General features: G+C 44.5%; 1 protein-coding gene across 1 annotated transcript in view; it reads right to left on the bottom strand.

Moving 5' to 3' along the window:
- The window catches only part of ank3b (ankyrin 3b), a 439,316-nt gene that overhangs the window by 132,569 nt on the left and 279,169 nt on the right, over nt 1-27,578 (bottom strand). Inside the window, exon 24 of the mRNA XM_068052458.1 lies at nt 1,488-1,620. Within this exon, the coding sequence (XP_067908559.1) occupies nt 1,488-1,620 (133 nt within the window). The remainder of the gene's footprint in view (nt 1-1,487; nt 1,621-27,578) is intronic.

The raw sequence follows: 27,578 nt of genomic DNA, 5'->3' as shown, positions 1-27,578 counted from the left end.
GTTGTGGCTCAAAAATTGAAACAGAGCAAGAATCCAAAGCTTCAATTTGATTTCTATGATCTGCTCATACGAACTGAACTGGAACTCAGCTTTCTGCTTTATTAAGATGGAAGATATAGCTTGCTTTCATTAATTATGAGGTGTCCAGAACAACTGACATAACTTTAAAATTAGAACCAGGTCATTCGGGGTGATGTCAGGAAGCAGTACTTCACACAAAGGGCTGTGGAAATCTGAAATTCTCTCCCCCGAAAAGCAATTAAAAAAAAGTTTGTTAGGTTTTTGTTCGGCCGGGTATTAACGGTTATGGAAGCAAGGCAGAGGTAGAGTGAATATACATCTCACCAGTGATCCAAATGAATGGCAGAACAGGCTTGAGGGGCTGAATGGCCTCCTCTTGTTCCTATGTTCCTTAATAGAACATAAAGTGATAAATCACTCAAGGACGTTGAGAGGACCTGCTTTGTTATGGTAAACATTTTGTATTCAAGCTTGAAACATTTCAATCTGGACACTGGATGTGATTCCTCAGTCTAAACTGGCATGTGGTTTAGGAACAGTTTGTTGTGCTATTATTAACCTTTTTCCTATGTAATACAGACACGGTAAATACACCACAAATGCTGTGTTCATTTAACTAGTGAATTTATGTTAACACATGGTTATGTTTTGTTAAATTTTTTTAGAAATGATAAACACAGACTTCAGGGAGAGAAAAAATGCAAATTAACCTTTTGGCTGCTTAGAGCGTGTAAATTACATAAGTATTCAAAACAATACATTTAAAGATCACTAACAGTGAGTAACAGAGTAGAATCTGAATAATGTTAGGGTCCATGGATAACTCGTAGTGTCAAAATGAGGACAGACCCCGGACCTTTATGGCTGAGCAGAAATTGGGGCCTATCATGGTGGGTGGGTGGTCCAATGTTTAAAAGGCCGTGACTCCGTGAAGAACAAACCCTCTTTCATGTTTCTACTGTTAAAATTAATATTTAGTAGTTTTAATGTGTGTTTTAAAACATTTTCACCTGTAAATAAATGAGTTAAGAAGAAAATACCAAGGAGTGTAGATTTACAGTTTCTAATTGAAAAAATACACTGACGGAACATCAAGTTTAATTGTAGGGTTTTTAAAGTTTATTTTTGTGCTATGTGATCTGTCCAAGTCTATCAAGTATAGAATGATGAAAGAAACTGAAAAAAACTATAGCTCTACGTTCTCTCCCCAAACCAGCCTTATTTTTCCAATGTATTCTAATAATAATCATACATATTTACATTACATTTATCCAGATATAGGTTTTCACGCATCAGGCAATGTTCAAAATTTGCACTTTAACCAAACGAACTTCAGAATTTAGAGAACTAACAGTTCACAGGTTAGTACAGTTCTTCCCTCTTTTTTAAAAAAAAAACGATTCAATGGGAATTCTCAAGCACTGTCCTGCCGACCTAATAAAATGAAACAGTATGAACTACATTACCTCGCAGATCGCGCTCCAAGGCTGAAACCCATGTAACTCATGTTTCCTTCCACAGGCAGTGAATCATCTCCTAACTCTTTCAAATCCTGTGGCCCAAGATACTTATCTGTATCACCAGTCATTGCATCTTCACCTGTTAACAAGCACATACATTGGCACATTAAACCAGCGGTTCTGTATCACAGGAATTTAAACCAGTGGTCCGGTATCACAGGGGCTTCAAACCAGTGGTCCTGTATTTGCAGGGGCTTCAAACAAGTGGTCCTGTATCACACGGGCTTTAGACCTGAGGTCCTGTATCACAGGGGCTTTAAACTAGCGGTCCTGTATCACAGGGGTTTTAAACCAGCGGTCCTGTATCACAGGGGCTTTAAACCAGTGGTCCTGTATCACAGGGGCTTTAAACCTGAGGTCCTGTATCACAGGGGCTTGAAACAAGTGGTCCTGTATCACAGGGGCTTGAAACAAGTGGTCCTGTATCACAGGGGCTTTAAACAAGTGGTCCTGTATCACAGGGGCTTTAAACCGGTGGTCCTGTATCACAGGGGCTTTAAACCGGTGGTCCTGTATCACAGGGGCTTTAAACCGGTGGTCCTGTATCACAGGGGCTTTAAACCGGTGGTCCTGTATCACAGGGGCTTTAAACCGGTGGTCCTGTATCACAGAGGCTTTAAACCGGTGGGCCTGTATCACAGGGGCTTTAAACCAGTGGTCCTGTATCACAGAGGCTTTAAACCGGTGGGCCTGTATCACAGGGGCTTTAAACTAGCAGTCCTGTATCACAGGGGCTTTAAACCTGAGGTCCTGTATCACAGGGGTTTTAAACTAGTGGTCCTGTATCACAGGGGCTTTAAACCTGAGGTCCTGTATCACAGGGGCTTTAAACCGGTGGTCCTGTATCACAGGGGCTTTAAACCGGTGGTCCTGTATCACAGGGGCTTTAAACCTGAGGTCCTGTATCACAGGGGCTTTAAACCAGTGGTCCTGTATCACAGGGGCTTTAAACAAGTGGTCCTGTATCACAGGGGCTTTAAACCAGTGGTCCTGTATCACAGGGGCTTTAAACCAGCGGTCCTGTATCACAGGGGCTTTAAACCAGTGGTCCTGTATCACAGAGGCTTTAAACCAGTGGTCCTGTATCACAGAGGCTTTAAACCAGTGGTCCTGTATCACAGGGGCTTTAAACCAGTGGTCCTGTATCACAGGGGCTTTAAACCAGCGGTCCTGTATCACAGAGGCTTTAAACCAGTGGTCCTGTATCACAGGGGCTTTAAACCAGTGGTCCTGTATCACAGGGGCTTTAAACCAGCGGTCCTGTATCACAGGGGTTTTAAACTAGCAGTCCTGTATCACAGGGGCTTTAAACCAGTGGTCCTGTATCACAGGGGCTTTAAACTAGCGGTCCTGTATCACAGGGGCTTTAAACCAGTGGTCCTGTATCACAGGGGCTTTAAACCAGTGGTCCTGTATCACAGGGGCTTTAAACCAGTGGTCCTGTATCACAGGGGCTTTAAACCAGTGGTCCTGTATCACAGGGGCTTTAAAGCTGAGGTCCTGTATCACAGGGGCTTTAAACCAGCGGTCCTGTATCACAGGGGCTTTAAACCAGTGGTCCTGTATCACAGGGGCTTTAAACCAGTGGTCCTGTATCACAGGGGCTTTAAACCAGTGGTCCTGTATCACAGGGGCTTTAAACCAGTGGTCCTGTATCACAGGGGCTTTAAACCAGTGGTCCTGTATCGCAGGGGCTTTAAACCTGAGGTCCTGTATCACAGGGGCTTTAAACCAGTGGTCCTGTATCACAGGGGCTTTAAACCAGTGGTCCTGTATCACAGGGGCTTTAAACCAGTGGTCCTGTATCACAGGGGCTTTAAACCAGTGGTCCTGTATCGCAGGGGCTTTAAACCTGAGGTCCTGTATCACAGGGGCTTTAAACCAGTGGTCCTGTATCACAGGGGCTTTAAACCAGTGGTCCTGTATCACAGGGGCTTTAAACCAGTGGTCCTGTATCACAGGGGCTTTAAACCAGTGGTCCTGTATCACAGGGGCTTTAAACCAGTGGTCCTGTATCGCAGGGGCTTTAAACCTGAGGTCCTGTATCACAGGGGCTTTAAACCTGAGGTCCTGTATCACAGGGGCTTTAAACCTGAGGTCCTGTATCACAGGGGTTTTAAACCAGTGGTCCTGTATCACAGGGCCTTTAGACCAGTGGTCCTGTATCACAGGGCCTTTAGACCAGTGGTCCTGTATCACAGGGGTTTTAAACCAGTGGTCCTGTATCACAGGGGTTTTAAACCAGTGGTCCTGTATCACAGGGGTTTTAAACCAGTGGTCCTGTATCACAGGGGTTTTAAACCAGTGGTCCTGTATCACAGGGGTTTTAAACCAGTGGTCCTGTATCACAGGGGTTTTAAACCTGAGGTCCTGTATCACAGGGGTTTTAAACCAGTGGTCCTGTATCACAGGGGCTTTAAACCAGTGGTCCTGTATCACAGGGGCTGTAAACTAGCGGTCCTGTATCACAGGGGTTTTAAACCGGTGGTCCTGTATCACAGGGGCTTTAAACCGGTGGTCCTGTATCACAGGGGCTTTAAACTAGCGGTCCTGTATCACAGGGGCTTTAAACCAGTGGTCCTATATCACAGGGGCTTTAAACTAGCGGTCCTGTATCACAGGGGCTTTAAACCAGTGGTCCTGTATCACAGGGGCTTTAAACCAGCGGTCCTGTATCACAGAGGCTTTAAACCAGTGGTCCTGTATCACAGGGGCTTTAAACCAGTGGTCCTGTATCACAGGGGCTTTAAACCAGCAGTCCTGTATCACATAGGCCTTAAAGCTGAGGTCCTGTATCACAGGGGTTTTAAACTAGCAGTCCTGTATCACAGGGGCTTTAAACCAGTGGTCCTATATCACAGGGGCTTTAAACTAGCGGTCCTCTATCACAGGGGCTTTAAACCAGTGGTCCTGTATCACATAGGCCTTAAAGCTGAGGTCCTGTATCACAGGGGCTTTAAACCAGCGGTCCAGTATCACAGAGGCTTTAAACCAGTGGTCCTGTATCACAGGGGCTTTAAACCAGCAGTCCTGTATCACAGGGGCTTTAAACCAGTGGTCCTGTATCACAGGGGCTTTAAACCAGTGGTCCTATATCACAGGGGCTTTAAACTAGCGGTCCTATATCACAGGGGCTTTAAACCAGTGGTCCTGTATCACAGGGGCTTTAAACCAGTGGTCCTGTATCACAGAGGCTTTAAACCAGTGGTCCTGTATCACAGGGGCTTTAGACCAGCGGTCCTGTATCACAGGGGCTTTAAACCAGTGGTCCTGTATCACAGAGGCTTTAAACCAGTGGTCCTGTATCACAGAGGCTTTAAAGCAGTGGTCCTGTATCACAGGGGCTTTAAACCAGTGGTCCTGTATCACAGGGGCTTTAAACCAGCGGTCCTGTATCACAGAGGCTTTAAACCAGTGGTCCTGTATCACAGGGGCTTTAAACCAGTGGTCCTGTATCACAGGGGCTTTAAACCAGCGGTCCTGTATCACATAGGCCTTAAAGCTGAGGTCCTGTATCACAGGGGTTTTAAACTAGCAGTCCTGTATCACAGGGGCTTTAAACCAGGGGTCCTGTATCACAGGGGCTTTAAACTAGCGGTCCTGTATCACAGGGGCTTTAAACCAGTGGTCCTGTATCACAGGGGCTTTAAACCAGTGGTCCTGTATCACAGGGGCTTTAAACCAGTGGTCCTGTATCACAGGGGCTTTAAAGCTGAGGTCCTGTATCACAGGGGCTTTAAACCAGCGGTCCTGTATCACAGAGGCTTTAAACCAGTGGTCCTGTATAACAGGGGCTTTAAACCTGAGGTCCTGTATCACAGGGGCTTTAAACCTGAGGTCCTGTATCGCAGGGGCTTTAAACCAAAGGTCCTGTATCGCAGGGGCTTTAAACCAGTGGTCCTGTATCACAGGGGTTTTACACCAGTGGTCCTGTATCACAGGGGTTTTAAACCAGTGGTCCTGTATCACAGGGGTTTTAAACCAGTGGTCCTGTATCACAGGGGTTTTAAACCAGTGGTCCTATATTACAGGGGCTTTAAACCAGTGGTCCTGTATCACAGGGGCTGTAAACTAGCGGTCCTGTATCACAGGGGTTTTAAACCAGTGGTCCTGTATCACAGGGGCTTTAAACCAGTGGTCCTGTATCACAGGGGCTTTAAACCAGTGGTCCTATATCACAGGGGCTTTAAACTAGCGGTCCTGTATCACAGGGGCTTTAAACCAGTAGTCTTGTATCACAGGGGCTTTAAACCAGCGGTCCTGTATCACAGAGGCTTTAAACCAGTGGTCCTGTATCACAGGGGCTTTAAACCAGCGGTCCTGTATCACAGAGGCTTTAAACCAGTGGTCCTGTATCACAGAGGCTTTAAACCAGTGGTCCTGTATCACAGGGGCTTTAAACCAGCAGTCCTGTATCACATAGGCCTTAAAGCTGAGGTCCTGTATCACAGGGGTTTTAAACTAGCAGTCCTGTATCACAGGGGCTTTAAACCAGTGGTCCTATATCACAGGGGCTTTAAACTAGCGGTCCTATATCACAGGGGCTTTAAACCAGTGGTCCTGTATCACATAGGCCTTAAAGCTGAGGTCCTGTATCACAGGGGCTTTAAACCAGCGTACAGTATCACAGAGGCTTTAAACCAGTGGTCCTGTATCACAGGGGCTTTAAACCAGTGGTCCTGTATCACAGGGGCTTTAAACCAGTGGTCCTGTATCACAGGGGCTTTAAACCAGTGGTCCTATATCACAGGGGCTTTAAACTAGCGGTCCTATATCACAGGGGCTTTAAACCAGTGGTCCTGTATCACAGGGGCTTTAAACCAGTGGTCCTGTATCACAGGGGCTTTAAACCAGTGGTCCTGTATCACATAGGCCTTAAAGCTGAGGTCCTGTATCACAGGGGCTTTAAACCAGTGGTCCTGTATCACAGGGGCTTTAAACCAGCGGTCCTGTATGACAGGGGCTTTAAACTAGTGGTCCTATATCACAGGGGCTTTAAACCAGTGGTCCTGTATCACATAGGCCTTAAAGCTGAGGTCCTGTATCAAAGGGGCTTTAAACCAGCGGTCCTGTATCACAGAGGCTTTAAACCAGTGGTCCTGTATCACAGGGGCTTTAAACCAGCGGTCCTGTATTACAGGGGCTTTAAACCAGCGGTCCTGTATCACAGGGGCTTTAAACCAGCGGTCCTGTATCACAGAGGCTTTAAACCTGAGATCCTGTGTCACAGGGGCTTTAAACCAGTGGTCCTGTATCACAGGGGCTTTAAACCTGAGATCCTGTATCACAGGGGCTTTAAACCAGTGGTCCTGTATCACAGAGGCTTTAACCCTGAGGTCCTGTATCACAGAGGCTTTCAACCAGTGGTCCTGTATCACACGGGCTTTAAACCAGCGGTCCTGTATGACAGGGGCTTTAAACTAGTGGTCCTATATCACAGGGGCTTTAAACCAGTGGTCCTGTATCACAGAGGCTTTAAACCTGAGGTCCTGTATCACAGGGGCTTTAAACCAGTGGTCCTGTATCACAGGGGCTTTAAACCTGAGGTCCTGTATCACAGAGGCTTTAAACCTGAGGTCCTGTATCACAGAGGCTTTAAACCTGAGGTCCTGTATCACAGGGGCTTTAAACCTGAGGTCCTGTATCACAGAGGCTTTAAACCAGTGGTCCTGTATCACAGGGGCTTTAAACCTGAGGTCCTGTATCACAGGGGCTTTAAACCAATGGTCCTGTATCACAGGGGCTTTAAACAAATGGTCCTGTATCGCAGGGGCTTTAAACCAGTGGTCCTGTATCACAGGGCCTTTAAACCAGTGGTCCTGTATCACAGGGGCTTTAAACCAGTGGTCCTGTATCACAGGGGCTTTAAACCAGTGGTCCTGTATCACAGAGGCTTTCAACCAGTGGTCCTGTATCACACGGGCTTTAAACCAGCGGTCCTGTATGACAGGGGCTTTAAACTAGTGGTCCTATATCACAGGGGCTTTAAACCAGTGGTCCTGTATCACAGAGGCTTTAAACCTGAGGTCCTGTATCACAGGGGCTTTAAACCAGTGGTCCTGTATCACAGGGGCTTTAAACCTGAGGTCCTGTATCACAGAGGCTTTAAACCTGAGGTCCTGTATCACAGGGGCTTTAAACCTGAGGTCCTGTATCACAGGGGCTTTAAACCAGTGGTCCTGTATCACAGGGGCTTTAAACCTGAGGTCCTGTATCACAGGGGCTTTAAACCTGAGGTCCTGTATCACAGGGGCTTTAAACCAATGGTCCTGTATCACAGGGGCTTTAAACAAATGGTCCTGTATCGCAGGGGCTTTAAACCAGTGGTCCTGTATCACAGGGCCTTTAAACCAGTGGTCCTGTATCACAGGGGCTTTAAACCAGTGGTCCTGTATCACAGGGGCTTTAAACCAGTGGTCCTGTAGGACTGGCTTCCTACCACTAACATTTTCACACCATTACCCAAAGGTGACTGATTTCTAATTAACAGGAGTCAGATTTCACTCAGGGAAAGCAGCACCTATTAACTCAACCCAAAACCCATAGTAACATAGGACTTAGGAGCAGGAGTAGACCATTCAGGCCTTCGCGCCTGCTCTGCCATTCAATAAGATCATGGCTGATCTGGTTGTGGTCTCAACTCCACTTTCCTGTCTGCCCCCCATAACCCTTGAATCTCTTGTTTATCAAAAATCTATCTCACTCAGCCTTGAATAAATTCAATGACCCAGCCTACACAGCTTTCTGGGGAAGAAACAGATTAACAACCCTCTGAGAGAAAAAATGTCCCCTCATCTCCATGTTAAAAAGGAGACCTCTTGTTCTTAAACTGTGTTCCCTTGTTCTAGTCTCCCGCACAAGAGAAACATCCTCCCTCTATCCACTCTATCAAGTCCCCTTAGGATCTTCTATGTTTCAATACAATCACCTCTCATTCTTCTAAAGTTTAATAGGTTTGGGCCCAACCTTTCTTCATAAGATTAGCCCTTCATCCTCGGAATTAGTCTGGTGAACCTTCTCTGAACTGTTTCTAATGTAATTATATCCTTTTTCAAATAAGGTGACCAAAAGTGTGCACAGTACTCCAGATGTGGTCTGACCAAGATCCTGTACAGCTGCAGTAAAACCTCCCCAAGACTGGGCACATCCCTGTAGGATTCATCAGATGGCCTCCCGCCCCCACTATTGGCTGTCAAATACACCCAACCTCATGACACACCGCCTTCCCACATCAATTGGGAAGTGAATGGACTCATCGTTAGCTAAACGGATGATTCTTGACTGTCAGTCACACTGCCTTCTTCCTGTCTCCCATATTTTGATAATTAATAAACAAAATTGCGCAAGGAAAATGAAAAAAAGCAACAGACCATTTTCTTTAATACTCATATGACTTTCCTCCTGGCTGTTGCTCAGAGCAGTGTCCCGGAGATGCATCAATAATCCCTGAAGACTCCAGGCAATCCTGGAGAGTTGGCAACCCAAACCCACAGACCAACAATCTGGTGAAAAGTCTGAAACATACAACCTTTCCTCCAAAAGGAGCCAATTCTCAAGTCATGTGAAAGGTGATCACCTTTAAAACCACTTCAAACGCTGGGTGCTTCGAAATATCAGCAGAACCACAGCAAATTAGCTCAACTACCAGCCAGCCTAGTCACCCCATCGCCCCCCCACCCCCGTCCCCCCCACACCTGCCCTTCCATCAACCTGCTGCATGTTCCCAGTGCCCCCAACACTGTCCTCCAACGTGATCACATATCCCTGCATTGTTTCTGAAGCTTACAACAAACACAAGATGAATGAGGCGGGGGAGGACTTCTTTCTCATTGCACACTGCTGGATCGTTTGGAAATCGGCTTAGTGGCCAGACAAGAGCCCCAGCTCCCACAGTCTGGCAGACTGAGAAAGGGGGACATGGGCACTTTTGAAACAGTTGGAGAGTCAGGAACAAAGTTAGACAGCAATCAGGTACACTTTGCAAAATCACATACACCAAAAAATATGAACACAATCAATGGCGTTTCACAATCAAAAGTCCATTAGAGGGGAGATACTGCCCTAAAAAGACCCTTACACGTTTGAGAAGCCATCTCCTTGTACCGGTAAACTCTTCCGGTGCTCCCAGGAACTCCCGATCACTCCCGGAGTCGATCAGCCGCTTCTCCAGCGCCGGACGATCGACCTGGGCTCCCTTCAAGAAAGCAGCTCCCTTCCGCCCACCGGAATCCCTGCTGTAAATACACAGCCCCCAGCAGACACAAAAAAAACAGAAAGCCACTGACAAGAGAACGGAATGCGGCTAAGAGTTTGCAAATGAAAAGTTGGGAGGTGTGGCTCATTCACAGAGCAGCACAACCCATACCATCCCACTTTACAAAAAGAGCCTCTCGCCACAGCAACAGGCTCAGAAGGGTCGGGGGCCAGGCTCATGGAGAGGGTGTTTTAAAAGGCAGCAGCTCACATTGTGAGTATTCCGAAGTCCCAGCCACAGTGCAAATATTTGCTGCATTAGTCAGCACTGACTGAACTTATCGTTTGGAAAAGGATGCTGCCTGAATGTTTCATACTGATATGTAATTAATTACTAAGAAATTGGAGAGGCTGCACTGCTCTTTGGTGAACTCATGGAATCCCGCAGATATTGATCATCCAAATACAATTCTAATGCTCAGCAATTGACCCACTGTAAATACTGATACATGTTAATAGGAATTCAACAACTAGCTGTGTTTTGCTGGCATTTTATTTTTAAAAAAAACTAGGTAAGTTACTGCAAGAAGCTAAACTATGTACAGTCGTGCATCACTGATCCACCTTAACATTGCACTTTACCATCCCTCTCAAAACACCCTCCTCTTCAAATCCCACCATTGCCTCACACCGCTCTCGCTCTGCAATTTCCTCCAGTCTGATGCCATCCGTCCCAAACATCGTGGGGGTATTTTTTTCTGTTGGTGAGTGAGTGTATAATGGGCATTGTACCCTTTGTTACCGCCTGTTTTACACAACTACCCTCACTCCCCACCCCAGCTTTAGCCTTAAAACAACAAAAACTTGCATTAATATAGCGCTTTTAACATAGTAAAACATTCCAAGGCACTTCACAGGAGCACTATAAAACAAAACTGGACACTGAGCCACATAAGGAGATATTGGGGCAAGTGACCAAATACTTGGTCACAGAGATAGAAAGGTACAGCTTAAAGGAGAGACAGGCAGAATGCTTCAGGGAGGGAATTCCAGTGCTTCGGGCCCAGAGCATTGAAGACATGGCCATCGATGGTAGGCCTATGGAAATTGTGGATGTGTAAGTGGCCAGAATTGCAGGAGTGCAGAGTTCTCTGGAGTGCTGTAAGGCTGGAGGAGGCTGGAGAGAGAGAGAGAGAGGGGAGCAATACCATGGAGGGACTTATAGAATCACAGAATGGTTACAGTGCAGAAGGCGGTCATTCGACCCATTGAGTCCACGCCAGCTCTCTGCAAGAGCATTTCAACTAGTCCCACTACCCCACCCTTTCCCCAGAACCCCGCTAATCGTATCTCTTCAGGTGCTTATCCATTCCCTTTTGAAAGCCATGATTGAATCTGCCTCCATCACACTCTCTGATCGTGCATTCCAGATCCTAACCATTCACTGAGTTAAAAAAATGTTCTCATGTCGCCTTTGGTTCTTTTGCCAATCGCCTTAAAACTGTGTTCTCAAACCCTCTGCCAAAGGTAACAATTTCTCTCTATCTATTCTGTCTACACCCCTCACGATTTTGAACACCTCTATCAAATCTCCTCTCAACCTTGGCCCAATCTGAAGTCCTTCATCTCTGGAACCATTTTTGTAAATGTTCTGCACCCTCTCTAAAGCCTTCACATCCTTCCTAAAGTGCAGTGCCTAGAATTGGACACAATACACCAGCTGAGGCCGAACCAGCATTTTATAAAGGTTTATCATAACTTCCTTGCTTTTGTACTCATTGCTTATATTGATAAAGCCCAAGATCTCATATGTCTTTTTAATCACTTTCTTATCTACCACCTTTAATGATTTGGTAACATATACCCCCAGGTCTCTCTCTTCCTGCACCCCCCTTTAGAATCGTACCCTTTTTTTATATTGCCTCATCTTGTTCTTCCTACCAAAATGTATCATTCACATTTCTTTGCATTAAATTTCATCTGCCCATTCCACCAGCCTGTCTATGTCCTCTTGAAGTCCATCACTATCCTCCTCAGGTATTAAAATAGTCGCTTGGTAGTACAGAACCTGAATACTGCTGAAAAAAGAGACACGCTGTTGAAGTTTTTCATCTGGAACTCATCAAGACAGATGCAAGAATGCCAAATTTCAAAGGGAGCAACAATTTATACTGTATAACAAAAGGGTACTGATTGGTTGACAAGTCGACTCTGATTAGTTGAGGCGTTGCCAAGGAGAATGCACCAGGGAACTATTGTTCCCCATGCTTTTGTTTAATTCAAAAATGGTGCAACTCCTGTACATGTTCCTTTTGCCTACAGAGGACAGGTCCCTGGATATGAATATACATAGTTCTAACGAGCATAAATGAACTTCGACAGCATGTCTCTTTTTTCAGCAATATTCTCCTCACAGTTCACAATACTTCCAAGTTTTATGCCATCTGCAAATTTTGAAAATGTGCCCAGTACACCCAAGTCAAAGTCATTAATGTCGATCAAGAAAAGCAGCTGTCCTAATATCGACCCCTGGGGAACCCCACTGCATATCTTCCTCCAGGCCGAAAAACAACCATTTACCACTAGCCTCTATTTCCTGTCACTCAGCCAACCTTGTATCCATTGCCACTGTTCCTTTTATTCCATGGGCCTCACCTTTGCTAACATACCTGTTACGTGGCACATAGAAAATAGGAGCAGGAGTAGGCCATTTGGCCCTTCGAGCCTGCTCCACCATTCATTATGATCATGGCTGATCATCCAACTCAGTAGCCTGTTCTGGCTTTCGCCCCATACCCTTTGATCCCTTTAGACCCAAGAGCAAGATCTAACTCCTTTTTGAAAACATACAATGTTTTGGCCTCAACTGCTTTCTGAGGTAGCGAATTCCACAGGCTCACCACTCTCTGGGTGAAGAAATTTCTCCTCATCTCAGTCCTGAAAGGTTTACCCGGTATCCTTACACTATGACCCCTGGTTCTGGACTCCCCCATCATCGGGAACATCCTTCCTGCATCTACCCTGTCAAGTCCTGTTAGAATTTTATAGGTTTCTATGAGATCCCCCCTCACTCTTCTGAACTCCAGCAAATATAATCCTAACCGACTCAATCTCTCCTCATACGTCAGTCCCACCATCCTAGGAATCAGTCTGGTAAACCTTCGCTGCACTCCCTCTATAGCAAGAACATCCTTCCTCAGATAAGGAGACCAAAACGGCACACAATATTCCAGGTGTGGCCTCACCAAGGCCCTGTATGATTGCAGCAAGACATCCCTGCTTCTGTAATCGAAACCTCTTGCTATGAAGGCCAACATACCATTTGCCTTTTTTACCGCCTGTTGCACCTGCATGCTTACCTTCAGCGACTGGTGTACAAAAACACCCAGGTCTCGCTGTATATTCCCCTCTCTCAGTTTATAGCCGTTCAGATAATAATCTGCCTTCCTGTTGTTGCTACCAAAGTGGATAACCTCACACTTATTCACATTATACTGCATCTGCCATGCATTAGCCCACTCACTCAAATTGTCCAAATCACCCTGAAACCTCTCTGCATCCTCCTCACAACTCACCCTCACACCCAATTTTCTGTCATCTGCAAATTTGGAGATATTACATTTAGTTCCCTCATCTAAATCATTAATATATATTGTGAATAGCTGGGGTCCTGGCACCGATCCCTACGGTACCCCACTAGTCACTGCCTGCCATTCGGAAAAAGACTCATGTATCCCTACTCTTTGTTTCCTGTCCACCAACCAATTTTCTATCCATCGCAATACACTACCCCCAATCCCATGTGCTTTAATTTTACATGCTAATCTCTTATGTGGGAATTTGTCGAAAGCCTTCTGAAAGTCCAAATAAACCACATCCACCGGCTCCCCCTCATCAAATCTACTCGTATCATCCTCAAAGAATTCCAGTAGATTTGTCAAGCATGATTTCCCTTTCGTAAATTCATGCTGACTCTGCCCGATTCTACCACCGTTCTCCAAGTGCTCTGCTATAAAATCTTTGATAATGGACTCTAGAATTTTCCCCACTACCTACGTCAGTCTGACTGGTCTACAATTCCCTGCTTTCTCTCTACCTCCCTTTTTAAATAGTGGGGTTACATTTGCTACCCTCCAATCTGTAGGAACTGTTCCAGAGTCTGTAGAATCTTGGGAAATGACCACCAATGCATCTACTATTTATCGGGCCACTTCCTTAAGTACTCTGGGATGCATACCATCAGGCCTTGGGGATCTATTGGCCTTCAATCCCATCAATTTCCCCAACACCATTTCTCTACTCATACTGATTTCTTTCAGTTCCTCCCTCTCACTAAGCCCTGTGTTCCCCAACGTTTCTGGTATGATATTTGTTTCCTCCTTTGTGAAGAGAGAACCAAAGTGTGCATTTAGTTGGTCAGCCATTTCTTTATTCCCTTGTTTCTGACTGTAAGGGACCTACATTTGTCTTCACCAAACTTTTTCTCTTCACATATCTATAGAAACTTTTACAGTCAGTTTTTATGTTCCCTGCATGCTTGCTCTCGAACTCTATTTTCCCCTTCTTAATCAATCCCTTGGTCCTCCTTTGCTGAATTCTAAACTGCTCCCAATCCTCAGGTCTGTTGTTTTTCCTGGCAAATTTATATGCCTCTTCCTTGGATCTAATGCTATCTCTAATTTCCCTTATAAGCCATGGTTTGGCTACCTTTCCCGTTTTACTTTTGCGCCAGACAGGGATAAACAATTGTTGCAGTTCATCCATGCACTCTTTAAATGTTTTCCATTGCCTATCCACCGTCATCCTTTTAAGTAACGTTTCCCAATCCGTCATAGCCAACTCACGCCTCATACTTTCGTAGTTTCCTTTCCTAAGATTCAGGACCCTCGTCTCAGAATCAACAAGTCACTCTCCATCTTGATGAAGAATTCTATCATATTATGGTCGCTCGTCCCCAATGGTTCTCGCACCACTAGATTGTCAATTATTCCTCTCTCATTACACAATACCCAGTCTAGGATGGCCTGTTCTCAAGTTGGTTCCTCAACTTATTTGTCCAGAAAACCATCCCGTATGCACTCCAAGAATTCCTCCTCTATACACTCCAAGAATTTTCTCAAAAACCTTTTGGAAGTCCAGATACACCACATCAATCGCATTGCCCTCATCAATCCTCTCTGTTCCCTCATTAAAAAAACTCCATCAAGTTAGTTAAACACAATTTGCCTTTAACAAATCTGTGCTGGTTTTCCTTAATTAATCCACCCTTGTCCAAGTGACGGTTAATTTTGTCCTGGATTATCAATTCTAAAATCTTTCCCACCATCAAGGTTAAACTGACTGGCCTGTAGTTGCTCTGTTTATCCTCACACCCTTTTTTGAACAAGTGTGTTACATTTGCAATTCTGCAGTCCTCTGGCATCACCCCAATATCAAGCAGGATTGGAAGATTATGGCCAATACCTCCGGAATTTCCGCCCTCACTACCCTCAGCATCATCCCATCTGGTCCTGGTGATTTATCAACTTTTAAGTACAGCCAACCTTTATAATACCTCCTCTTCATCAATTTTTAGCCCATACAGTATCTCAACTACCTCTTCTTTCACTGTGACTTTGGCAGCATCTTCTTCCTTGGTAAAGACAGATGCAAAATATTCATTTAGTACGTCAGCTATGCCTTCTGCCTCCATACACAGATCCCTCTTTTGGTCCCTAATCAATCCCACCCCTCCTTTTACTACCCTTTTACTATTTATATGTCTACAGAAGACTTTTGGATCCTCTTTTAGGTTAGTTGCCAGTCTCTTCTCATACTCTCTCTCTGCCTCTCTCATTTCCTTTTTCATTGGCACTCTGACCCTTCTACATTCAGCCTAGTTCTCACTTGTGTTATCAAGCTGGCATCTGTCATGTGCACTCTTTTTCTGCTTCAACATACTATCTCTTTTGACATCCAGGGAGCTCTGGCTTTGGTTACTCTACCTTTCCCCTTTGTGGGAATGTACGTCAACTATACCCAGACCATGTCCTCTTTAAAGGCACCCCATTGTTCTGTTACAGTTTTGCCTGCCAGTCTTTCATTCCAATTTACTTGGGACATGTCTGTTCTCAACTCACTGAAATTGGCCCTCCTCCAATTAAGTACTTTTACTCTGGATTGCTCCTTGTCTTTTTCCATAGCTGTTCTAAATTACATGATATGGTTTCCATACTGGCACCTGATCCACTTAACCTACTTCATTCCCCAGAACCAGATATAGCAATTCCTCCTTCCTCATTGAGTCAGAAATGTATTAATCAAGAAAATTATTCTGAACAAACTTCAGAAACTCTTCTCCCTCACTGCCCTGTACACTATTCCTATCCCTGTTTATATTAGGTATATTAGGATAATTGAAGTCCCCCGATTATTATTCTACAGATCTTGCACCTCTGTAATTTCCCTGCAAGTTTGCTCCTCACTGGGACCTGAATATTCAAGGGTACATGACATTTCGGAAGGAAACAAGGAAAAGGTGGAGGGGTAGCTCTGTTAATTAAGGATGACATTAGTACAATAGAGAAGTGACCTTAGTTTTAAAAATCAAGATGTAGAATCAGTTTGGGTAGAGATAAGAAATAGTAAAGGTATGAAGTCACTTGTGGAAGCAGTTCTAGGTCCCCCTAATAGTAACCACACTGCAGGACGGGGTATACACAAAGAAATAATGGGGGCTTGTGAGAAAGGTACGGCAATAATCATGGGTGATTTTAATCTACATATAGATTGGACAAATCAGATTGGCAAAGGTAGCCTGGATGATGAATTCATAGAGTGTTTTCAGGACAGTTCTTAGAGCAGCACATTCTGGAGCCAACCAGAGAGCAGGCTATTCTAGATCTGGAATGTGTAATGAGACAGGATTAATTAATGACCTCATAGTAAAGGCACCCCTAGGTAGCAGTGATCACAATATGATTGAATTTCGCATTCAGTTTGAGGGTAAGAAGAGTGGATCTAAAACTAGTGTCTAAACTTAAATAAGGATAATTCTGAGCATTTGAAATCAGAGGTGGATAAAATAAACTGGGAAAGTAGGTTAAGAGATAGGTCAGTAGAGATGCAGTGGCAGACATTTAAGGAGATATTTTATAACACTCAGCAAAGATACATGCCAGTGAGAAAGACTCCAGGGGAAGCATGCACCACCCGTGGCTAACTAAGGAAGTTAAAGATCGTATCAAATTGAAAGAAAAAGCATACAATTCAGAGAAGTGTAGTGGCAGGTCAGAAGATTGGACAGAATATAAAAAAAAAGCAAAGACTAAAAGAATAATGAGAGAGAAATTAGAGTATGAGAGAAAGCTAGCTAGAAATATAAAAACGGATAGTAAGAGTTTCTACAGGTACTTAATAAGGAAAACAGTAAGTAAAGTGAGTGTTGGTCCTTTAGAGAGAGTGTCTGTGAAGTTAATAATGGAAAATAAGGAAATGGCGGAGGAATTGAACAGATTTTTTGCATATTTACTGTAGAGGATACAAATAACATCCCAGAAATAATTCAAGAGTTGAAAGGGAGGGAGGAAATTTAAACAATTACCATTACCAGGAAAAGGGTACTGAGAAAATTATTAAAACTAAAAGCTGACAAGTCCCCAAGTCCTGATGGACTTCATCCTAGGGTCTTAAATGAAGTGACTAGTGAGATATTGGATGCATTGATTTTAATTTTCCAAAATTCCCTCGATTCTGGAAAGGTCCTGTTAGATTGGAAAATAGCAAATGTAACTCCACTGTTCAAGAAAGGAGGAAGACAGAAAGGAGGAAACTACAGGCCAGTTAGCTTAATATCTGTCATAGGGAAAATGATGGAATCAATTATTAAGGAGGTTATAGCAGGTCATTTAGAAAATCTTAATGCAATCAGGCAGAGTCAACATGGTTTTATAAAAGGGAAATCGTGTTTGACTAATTTATTAGAGTTCTTTGAGGAAGTAACAAGCAATATGGATAAAGGGGAACCTGTGGATGTGGTGTACTTGGATGTTTAGAAGGTATTTGACAAGATGCCACATCAAAGGCTACTGAACAAAATAAGAGCCCACGGTATAGTGGGTAACATATTAACATGGATAGAGGATTGGTTAGCTAACAGGAAACAAAGAGTAGGCATAAATAGGTCATTTGCAGTTTAGCTAGCTGTAACTAGTGGAGTGACACAGGGATCAATGCTGGGGCCTCAACTATTTACAATCTATATCAATGACTTTGATGAAAGGACAGAATGTATGGTTGCTAAATTTCATGATGACACAAAGGTAGGAGAGTAAGTTGTGTAGAGGACATAAGGAGTCTGCAAAGAGATATACATAGGTGAAGTGAGTGGGCAAAGATTTGACAGATGGAGTATAATGTGTAAAAGTGTGAACTTGTCCACTTTGGCAGGAAGAATAGAAAAGCAATATATTATTTAATTGGAGAGAGATTGCAGAACTTTTGAGATGTGGAGGGATCCGGGTCCTGGTACACAAAACACAAAAAGTTAGTATGCCGGTACAGCAAGTGATTAAGAAAGCAAATGCGATGTTGTCGTTTATTGCAAGGTAAATGGAATAAAAAAGTAGAGCTATTTTCTACAGTTGTACAGGACATTGCTGAGACCACATCCAGAGTATTATGTACAGTTTTGGTCTCCTTACTTAAGAAAGGATATAATTGCATTGGAAGCAGTTCATAAAAGGTTCATTCGACTGATTCCTGGGATGAGAGGGTTGTCTTATGAGGAAAGGTTAGACAGGTTGCATCTGTATTCACTGGAGTTTAGAAGGATGATGGGTGATCTGATTGAAACATATAAGATCCTGATGGGACTTGACAGGGTGGATGTGGAAAGGATGTTTCCCCCTGTGGGAGAGACTAAAACTAGGGGCACAGTTTAAAAATTAGGGGTCTCACATTTAGGACTGAGATGAGGAGAGTTTTTTCTCTGACGGCCGTGAGTCTGTGGAACTCTCTTCCGCAGAGAACAGTGGAGGCAGAGTCATTGAATGCCTTTAAGGCAGAGGTGGACAGATTCTTGACAAACAAGGGAGTCAGAGGGTATCGGGGGTAGGCAAGAAAGTGGAGTTGAGTCCATTAACAGATCAGCCATGATCTTATGGAATGGAGGAGCAGGCTCGAGGGACTGAATGGCCTACTCCTGCTCCTAGTTTGTATGTTCGTATAGCTTTCCCATTAGTTGGTGGCCTATAGCATATACCCAGTAGTATAATGGTGCCGCTACTGTTTTTGAATGCAAGGATGAGATTTGGAAATTAAAATGTTGCTGGACTGGGAGCCAATGTAGGTCAGTGAGCTACTTGGTATGAGTTAGGATACAGGGAGCAGAGATTAGGTTGAGTTCAAATTTCAAGAAAGTGACGGGTAAGATTTCTACCTTTTCACCTTACCATTCATGGCCATTCCAGATGAACATTGACAACCTTCCACAGCTGTGCAGTCAAATTGAAAAGTGTTTTACTTCAGGTTGGAGCCAATATTAAAGAGTTGAATGAACAGAAAGATTTTGAAGTATTGCTACAGCATTGATTGAAGTAATTGATGCATGCGTTGTTTTTGAGATGGTGTGTTGGCCGTTGGCAGATATATCATTGTGGAACAGGGGAGCTCAGTCAATACTGGAGATACACATCTCAAGCAGTTAACTGCATGGCACAGCTAGCGGTAACATAAGGCAACAACTCAACTGCAGGCAACATGGAAGGTGCACTATCTGTATCTGCAGCCAAATTGAATGGACCAGCTTCCCCTTTCCAGCACGGTGCAAGGATTAGTCCAGCAGGAAGTTCGAGAGGCTGCAAATCCAGTCTACCACTTGGTCCTTTAGCAGGTGTAGGGACAATTCAGTGGCAGTGGCAATTGTGTCAACAGTGACTCAGTGGTAGCACTCTTGCCTCTAAATCAGAAAGTCGTGGGTTCAGGGGCCACTCCAGAGACTTGAGCACATAATCTAGGCTGACACTCCCAGGGCAGTACTGAAGGTCTGCTGCCTTGTCGGGGGTGCTGTCTTTCAGATGAGACATTAAATTGGGCCCTATCTGCTGTCTCAGACGGACATGAAAGATCCCACATCGACATTCAAAGTGCAGAAGAATTCTGCCTGGTGTCCTGGCCAATATTTATCCCTCAACCAGCATCACGAAAATAAATTATCTGGTCATTTACCACTTTGCCATTTATGGGACCTGGTGCACAAATTAGTTTTCTATGTTACAACAGTGACTACACTTCAGAAGTATGTCATTAGCTCCAAAGTGCTTTGGGACTTCCTGTGGAAGTAAAAGGCATGAAATAAATCAGAGAATCATAGTGTATGTCTTTTTTTTTAAATGTGAGTAGTGCTTGCCGTCTCCTGGCTTTAATGCCACAAGGGACATCTCAGGAGTTCGACCTCTTTCTCTGATCACCTTTTGGAGAGTTGACACTTCATTTTACACACCAGGCAAGAATTACAGGCCACAAGATGTTATGAAAGTGAATGAAATTTGATAAGTACTGCAGTGTTTTCAGTGGATGTATTCAGTGAGTTTTTACTTTGTGGAGAGGGTGGATTTTACACTAGAGCCTTAGAGGCGACAGGATTGGTGTGGGGCACAATTTGCTCCGACCAGAATTCAGAAAGTCCATCAAGTCCTAGCTTCCATGTACGGAACTAATGAATCTACGTAGAGTGAGGTTAAAGTGCAGACAGCTGGGGGCTTGGGAGCTCCAGTATGAGTGCAACAATTTGAAGAGCTGCACCATGCCCTTAACTTACTGTTCAATCAAAGGAGTTACGGACTATAACTTCTAAAGTGAAACAGCCAGTGTTGAGGAAAACTACATGACTTGCAGGCTTGGAGTTGGAGCTACTGCTGCAAGAGGTGCAGCAAAGAAAGGAATTTTCTAGTTTAGCTTTCGAGGGCATCGTTCCACAGGAATGCCCGAGAGTCTATGACAGTCACCATGAATACCACAGAATTGTAGACGGAAACAGCTACACAAGACCATTTCATTCCTCAAATAAATTTGACAAGAGATGCTCCTGATTATCAAGCAGATGGGTAAAGTACACAAGGTACAGGTCGCTCCCAAGCAATTATTATGTTGACAAAGAAAGAAAGGAAACAAAAGGAAGGAAGGAATTTATTTAGCACCTTTCACAACCACTGGACCTCTCTAAGTGCTTTACAGCCATTGATGTACTTTTTGAAGTGCAGTCACTGTTGTAATGCAGGAAATGCAGCAGTCAATTCACACATAGCAAGATAATGCAAACAGTAATGTGATAATGACCAGATAATTTGTTTATGTGATGTTGATTGAGGGATAACTCCCCAGTTCTTCTTCAAAAATAGCACCATGGCATCTTTTACATCCACCTGAGCAAGCAGATGGGGCCTCAGTTCAGCATCTGATCTGAAAGACAGCACCTCCAACAGTGCATCACTCCTCTATACTGCACCGGAGCATCAGCCTTGATTTTTGTGCTCAAAGCCTAGAGGGGAACTTGAACCCAGAACTTTGTGATGCAGAGGTATGAGTGCTACCGACTGAGCCACAGCTTTGGTAACAAATCAGTCAGATCTTTGTGCACCTTCTTCCACTGTTCAACATGCACACCCACACAACAGCTTCAAATTACAAAGGGAGCAATTCTTACACTTCCATCTTTAAAGGGTGTCCTGAAGAAATTCTTCCAAAGAGACCCAGGTGCACAGCGCATGATCATTTACTCACATATGCTGGGCATTTGGGTGCCTGTGTACCAACATCTCAACTCTACTTCACTACTTACAGGGTAAACTGGCTTATAACAGGAGGCATACAAGAGTATACTTCCTCTATTTTTAAGCCCTTGGGTGCTTTCGCTGTCAAAATTGCTGGGAAAGAGCTGAAGCCAGAAGGGTAAGTATGAGTTCTGTAATTTCTTTTCCCCATATTCACTCACACACAAATACACTCAAGCACAAGACCATGACATAAAGTGTACTACATAGAACATTACAGCGCAGTACAGGCCCTTCGGCCCTCGATGTTGCGCCGACCTGTGAAACCATCTGACCTACACTATTCCATTTTCATCCATATGTCTATCCAATGACCACTTAAATGCCCTTAAAGTTGGCAAGTCTACTACTGTTGCAGGCAGGGCGTTCCACACCCCTACTACTCTCTGAGTAAAGAAACTACCTCTGACATCTGTCCTATATCTATCACCCCTCAACTTAAAGCTATGTCCCCTCGTGTTTGCCATCACCATCCGAGGAAAAAGACTCTCACTATCCACCCTATCTAACCCTATCTAACCCTCTGATTATCTTATATGTCTCTATTAAGTCACCTCTCCTCCTTTCTAACGAAAACAACCTCAAGTCCCTCAGCCTTTCCTCGTAAGACCTTCCCTCCATACCAGGCAACATCCTAGTAAATCTCCTCTGCACCCTTTCCAAAGCTTCCACATCCTTCCTATAATGCGGTGACCAGAACTGCACGCAATACTCCAGGTGCGGTCTCACCAGAGTTTTGTACAGCTGCAGCATGACCTCGTGGCTCCGAAACTCGATCCCCCTACTAATAAAAGCTAACACACCATATGCCTTCTTAACAGCCCTATTAACCTGGGTGGCAACTTTCAGGGATTTATGTACCTGGACACCAAGATCTCTCTGCTCATCTACACTACCAAGAATCTTCCCATTAGCCCAGTACTCTGCATTCCTGTTACTCCTTCCAAAGTGAATCACCTCACACTTTTCCGCATTAAACTCCATTTGCCATATCTCAGCCCAGCTCTGCAGCCTATCTATGTCCCTCTGTAACCTACAACATCCTTCGGCACTATCCACAACTCCACCGACCTTCGTGTCATCTGCAAATTTACTAACCCACCCTTCTACACCCTCATCCAGGTCATTTATAAAAATGACAAACAGCAGTGGCCCCAAAACAGATCCTTGCAGTACACCACTAGTAACTAAACTCCAGGATAAACATTTGCCATCAACCACCACCCTCTGTCTTCTTTCAGCTAGCCAATTTCTGATCCAAAGCACTAAATCACCTTCAATCCCATACTTCCGTATTTTCTGCAATAGCCTACCGTGGGGAACCTTATCAAACGCCTTACTGAAATCCATATACACCACATCCACGGCTTTACCCTCATCCACCTGTTTGGTCACCTTCTCAAAAAACTCAATAAGGTTTGTGAGGCACGACCTACCCTTCACAAAACCGTGCTGACTATCGCTAATGAACTTATTCTTTTCAAGATGATTATAAATCCTATCTCTTATAACCTTTTCCAACATTTTACCCACAACCGAAGTAAGGCTCACAGGTCTATAATTACCAGGGCTGTCTCTACTCCCCTTCTTGAACAAGGGGACAACATTTGCTATCCTCCAGTGTTTATTGAAATTGAAGTCAATGGGTATCAGGGGGGAAACTCTTCACTGGTTGGAGTCACACCTAGCACAAAAGAAAATGCTTGTGGTTGTTGGAGGTCAATCATCTCAGTCCCAGGACATCTCTGCAGGAGTCCCTCAGGATAGTGTCCTAAGCCCAACCATCTTCTGCTGCTTCATCAATGACCTTCCCTCAAACATAAGGACAGAAGTGGGGATGTTCCTCACTTGATTGCACAATGTTCAGTACCACTTGCGACTCCTTAGATAATGAAGAAGTCAGCACCTGTGTGCAGCAAGACCTGAACAACATTCAGGATTGAGCCAATAAGTGGCAAATAACACTTGCACCACACATAGACAATGACCACCTCCAACAAGAGAGATTCTAACCATCTCCCGTTGACATTCAATGGTATTACCATCACTGAATCCCCCCCTACCATCAACATCCTGTGGTTTACCATTGAACAGAAACTGAACAAGACCAGCCATATAAATACCATGCTACAAGACCAGGTTAGAGACTGGGAACTCTGTGGTGAGTAACTCACCTCTTGACACCCAGAGCCTAACAGCCACTACAAGGCACAAGTCAGGAGTGTGATGGAATATTCTCCACTTGCCTGGATGAGTGCAACTTCAGTTATACTCAAGAAGCTCGACACCATCCAGGACAAAGCAGCCCGCTTGATTGGCACCCCATCCCTCACCTTAAAAGTTCAGTCCCTCCATCACCAGCACACAGTAGCGGCAGTGTGTGCCATCTACAAGATGCACTGCAACAACTCACCAAGGGTCCTTCGACAGCACCTTCCAAACCTGCGACCTCTTCCACCTGGAAGAACAAGGACAGCTGACACATGGGAACATCACCTGCTGCAAGTTCCCCTCGAAGTCACACACCATCCTGACTTGGAATTATATCACCGTTCCTTCACAGTCACTGGGTTGAAATGTGGAACTCCCTTCCTAACAGCGCAGTAGGTGTACCTATATAACATGGACTAAAGCAATTCAAGGTGGCCACTCACCACCACCTTCTCAAAGGCAATTAGGGATGGACAATAAATGCTGGTCTTGCCAGCAATGCTCACATTCCATGAATGAATAAAAAAAAAGAACTGGCTGCTGTGTTTAAGCTGCAGAAGAAGCCAGCACTCTAAGGCACCTGTTAAAAGCAGCAGTACAGGTATATCCATCCTAGTGAAGGGGGCGCACTAGATGAATCATGGGTTCCTTTTCATTTGTACCCTATGATGGCAGTAGTGTAGCAGCAAGAAGTCACTGGTTGAAGGGCCACCTCACCTTAATTCTGTAACTTCAGAGTTCATGGATTCAGAACTCATGAGGTTTCTGTTTAAGGTTTCTATCTAATCATGATTGTCTTCTGGAGTCATTTGGTATCATGTACAACACACTACGAGATCTGGTGGCTGTGGAGGATTCCATTACCCACATCTATGCATTACGAGCAGTCCCTCATTGGAACTGTAATCCATCGTGGAGCAGGCTGCGGACATTGAGTCTTGAGAGGTCCTAATTGACACAATAAATCTTCCGACGCTCACTGCTGTTATCGAGACCTTGTGCTCCAGCACAGAGTTGACTTTCCTGATGGCCTTCGATATCTGGAGTTTCAGGGGGCAGGATTTCTGTTTGCCAGAGATCTCCCACATACATCAGTGACACGTTGAGGGAGTGCCCAACAATGGGGCAGGGTTGGAGTATGCGCTGATGATGCTGCTGTCTCTCAGGGGGATGCTACATCTGGCTCGCTGACCTCTGACGTCACAAGGAGTACCGGACTACATCAGTACCAGGTGAACCGTTGCTGGGATCACTTGCAGACAATGGTTTTCATAGGTGGCACTTGTGGAGAGTGGCCTGATGACAAAATGCGTTGAAGACATGCCCAGATGTTTGCCAACAAGCTGCTGCTGTATACACAATGAATGCCACTGCAAAGGATGTCCCTGGTATGCCTTCTATATTTTATGCAGCTGGTTAGTTGGCTTTTGTAACCAGTTCCTGTGCTACTCATTCAACTGTTGGTGGCCAGCCTCTTACTATGCCTATTGATGTGTCTGAAAATAGAACATTGGCAACATCAACTTGCATTTAAATAGCACTTTTAATGTTGTGAATCATCCCAAGGCACTTCACAGCAGTGTCATCAGACAAAGAAAATCAAAACTGAGTCACAGAAGGGGACATTAGGACAGACAGCCAATAGGTTGGTCAAATTTTAAGAGTGCCTTAAAGAAGGATGGAGAGGTCGACAGGCAGGGAGGTTTAGGGGGAATTCCAGAGTTTAGGACCTAAACGTCTGAAGGCATGACAGCCAGTGATGGGGCAAAGGAAGTCGGGAATGCACAAGAGGCTAGAATTGGAAGAACACAGGGTTCTTGAAGTGTTGTAGGGCTGGAGGAGCTAGGAAGGGCCAAGGCCATGGAGGGATTTATGTCAATGACCTCTATCTTTTGTGGCTATCTGTAATAACCTTCCACATGAATTGAAACCAAAATCTCTGTAGCAGCAGTGGGAACATTCAAGACAGATGTTCCTGGTTTAAACTACAATCTACAATTCCAATGTCCTTCTGAAGTGTCGCTGTTGCCCAGTGATCATCTCTTGCTGAAATTTCTCCATGACATTGCTCCAAAAATACCTTCCTGCAGTACCTGCTTGCTCTGATCATGTCTTGTACAATACAATTTCCATAACCCAACCATCTTCACTTTTAATACTTTACTTACAAGTTTGTTAACATATTTACCAGACTGTTGCATGCTACACTGCAGAAATATACTCATACCTTACCTCTCTGCTCTCCTTTAAGTCATTCAACTTTTTCCCCCCACTTCCATCTGGATCCTTCTAGCCATGGACAGCAAGTACCTGAGTGACCCGCTTGCCCTCTTCATTGCCTATTTGGAAGCCATCCTCTCCCACTAAAATTGTCCTGGGAACACTCTATACCAGTGTTGGCCAAAAATAACTGTAACTCATCACCCGAACGAGATGTCTTGTGTTGCCACTGAGCCATTCTCCAGCACAACTGCATGCTCCACAGCTACATTAACAAGCTTGCCAACATTTGAAGTTGGCTAAATGGTTCACCACCAAAATCACATTCTCAAAACATGCATCCCTGCAATTTCATTAAAAGTTCATGAACCTCAACAAAAAAGGTTGGTCTATTTGTGGGGTGGTGCAGGGGTAGTGAGGGGAATTAAAAATTGGAATTTGGAATATTCTGAGCCCCTATCCTATCCTTCCAAACCACCAATCAGATTCCTTTCTGTGGTTCTGGCAAGAATAGCCCTGCATCCCCTTTCCTAGCACCAGTTAATTTAGTCCTTTCTCCATCTGCCAGCGATTTTTCTTCCACCAATCCTGCTGGTGATCTGTTGCACAGTTCTAGCACCTTCTTTAAAAAAAATTGCCCGACTTTCCAATTTTCCTTTGACACCCATAAACTGTATACCCTCATTCTTGAATCCTGTGCCTGACAGAAGGGCTTAATGGGATTCAAATTCTCCACACCCTGAAGATCCTGAAGATTATCAACCCCCAAAGCCCATCCTCCTTTTCTCCAGTCAGTGAAGTCCCATGGAGGACAATCTTTCCTTATAAGCCTCTTTGTATCAGCTTCTGAATTCCCTCTACAATGATTCCAACTGCAGATCTTGGAGTAGAAATTAGAACTCATCATGCCGGGCGTCAAATGGGCACAGTAAGGGCAAATTTCAGGGTCCTGCATCCCAAGTACACCTGAAAGATGTCTGACCCTAAATTAGGTCAGACTATTATTCAGGTGTTCCTGCCAACCAGTTAAAAGTGACGTTAGTCTCCCTATATATACGAATGAGCACCCCAATATCTATTTTAGGTCCCCTGGCAGAAAAAGGATTGTGATGATTACAGCAGTTGCTGGGCCAGTCTGTTCCAGGTTCTTCAGCGACCCCTGCCCCGTTACCGCTCCAGCTTCCCTTTCCAGAACTTACCTGTTGCTAATGACACAACATTCATACATTTAAAATGTGGAGGCGTGTCAGCCATTGGCCCAAAATAGGCCCAAGGCCCATTTTCAGGCTTGCCTCAGGCCTTCCAGATCAGACATGAGAGCCATGCTGACCTGCCACTGGCGATGTGCTGTTACCAGATATTACCCCATTTTCTCCCAGTAATGACCTTTAGTTCTTACCTTGACAGAACAAAAGAGAGAGTCAAGTTCAGGATGCTCAGGGATAGTCAAATTCCTAACAGTGAGAGATAGTCAAATACAGAAAACTGGGAGTTGTGCCATGTGGTTTCAGGCACGAGTTACTTCCACCAGTGTGTTAATTAATTTCACACTTCCCAAAACACCATTTACTTTCTAAAACGCAAAGTGAACACTGGTAGTTTC

The sequence above is a fragment of the Heterodontus francisci genome, chromosome 20 (assembly GCF_036365525.1).
Source record: "Heterodontus francisci isolate sHetFra1 chromosome 20, sHetFra1.hap1, whole genome shotgun sequence".
Lineage (NCBI taxonomy): Eukaryota > Metazoa > Chordata > Chondrichthyes > Heterodontiformes > Heterodontidae > Heterodontus > Heterodontus francisci.
The sequence above is the reverse complement of the archived record's forward strand: the minus strand, read 5'-3'. Positions and strand labels throughout refer to the sequence as shown.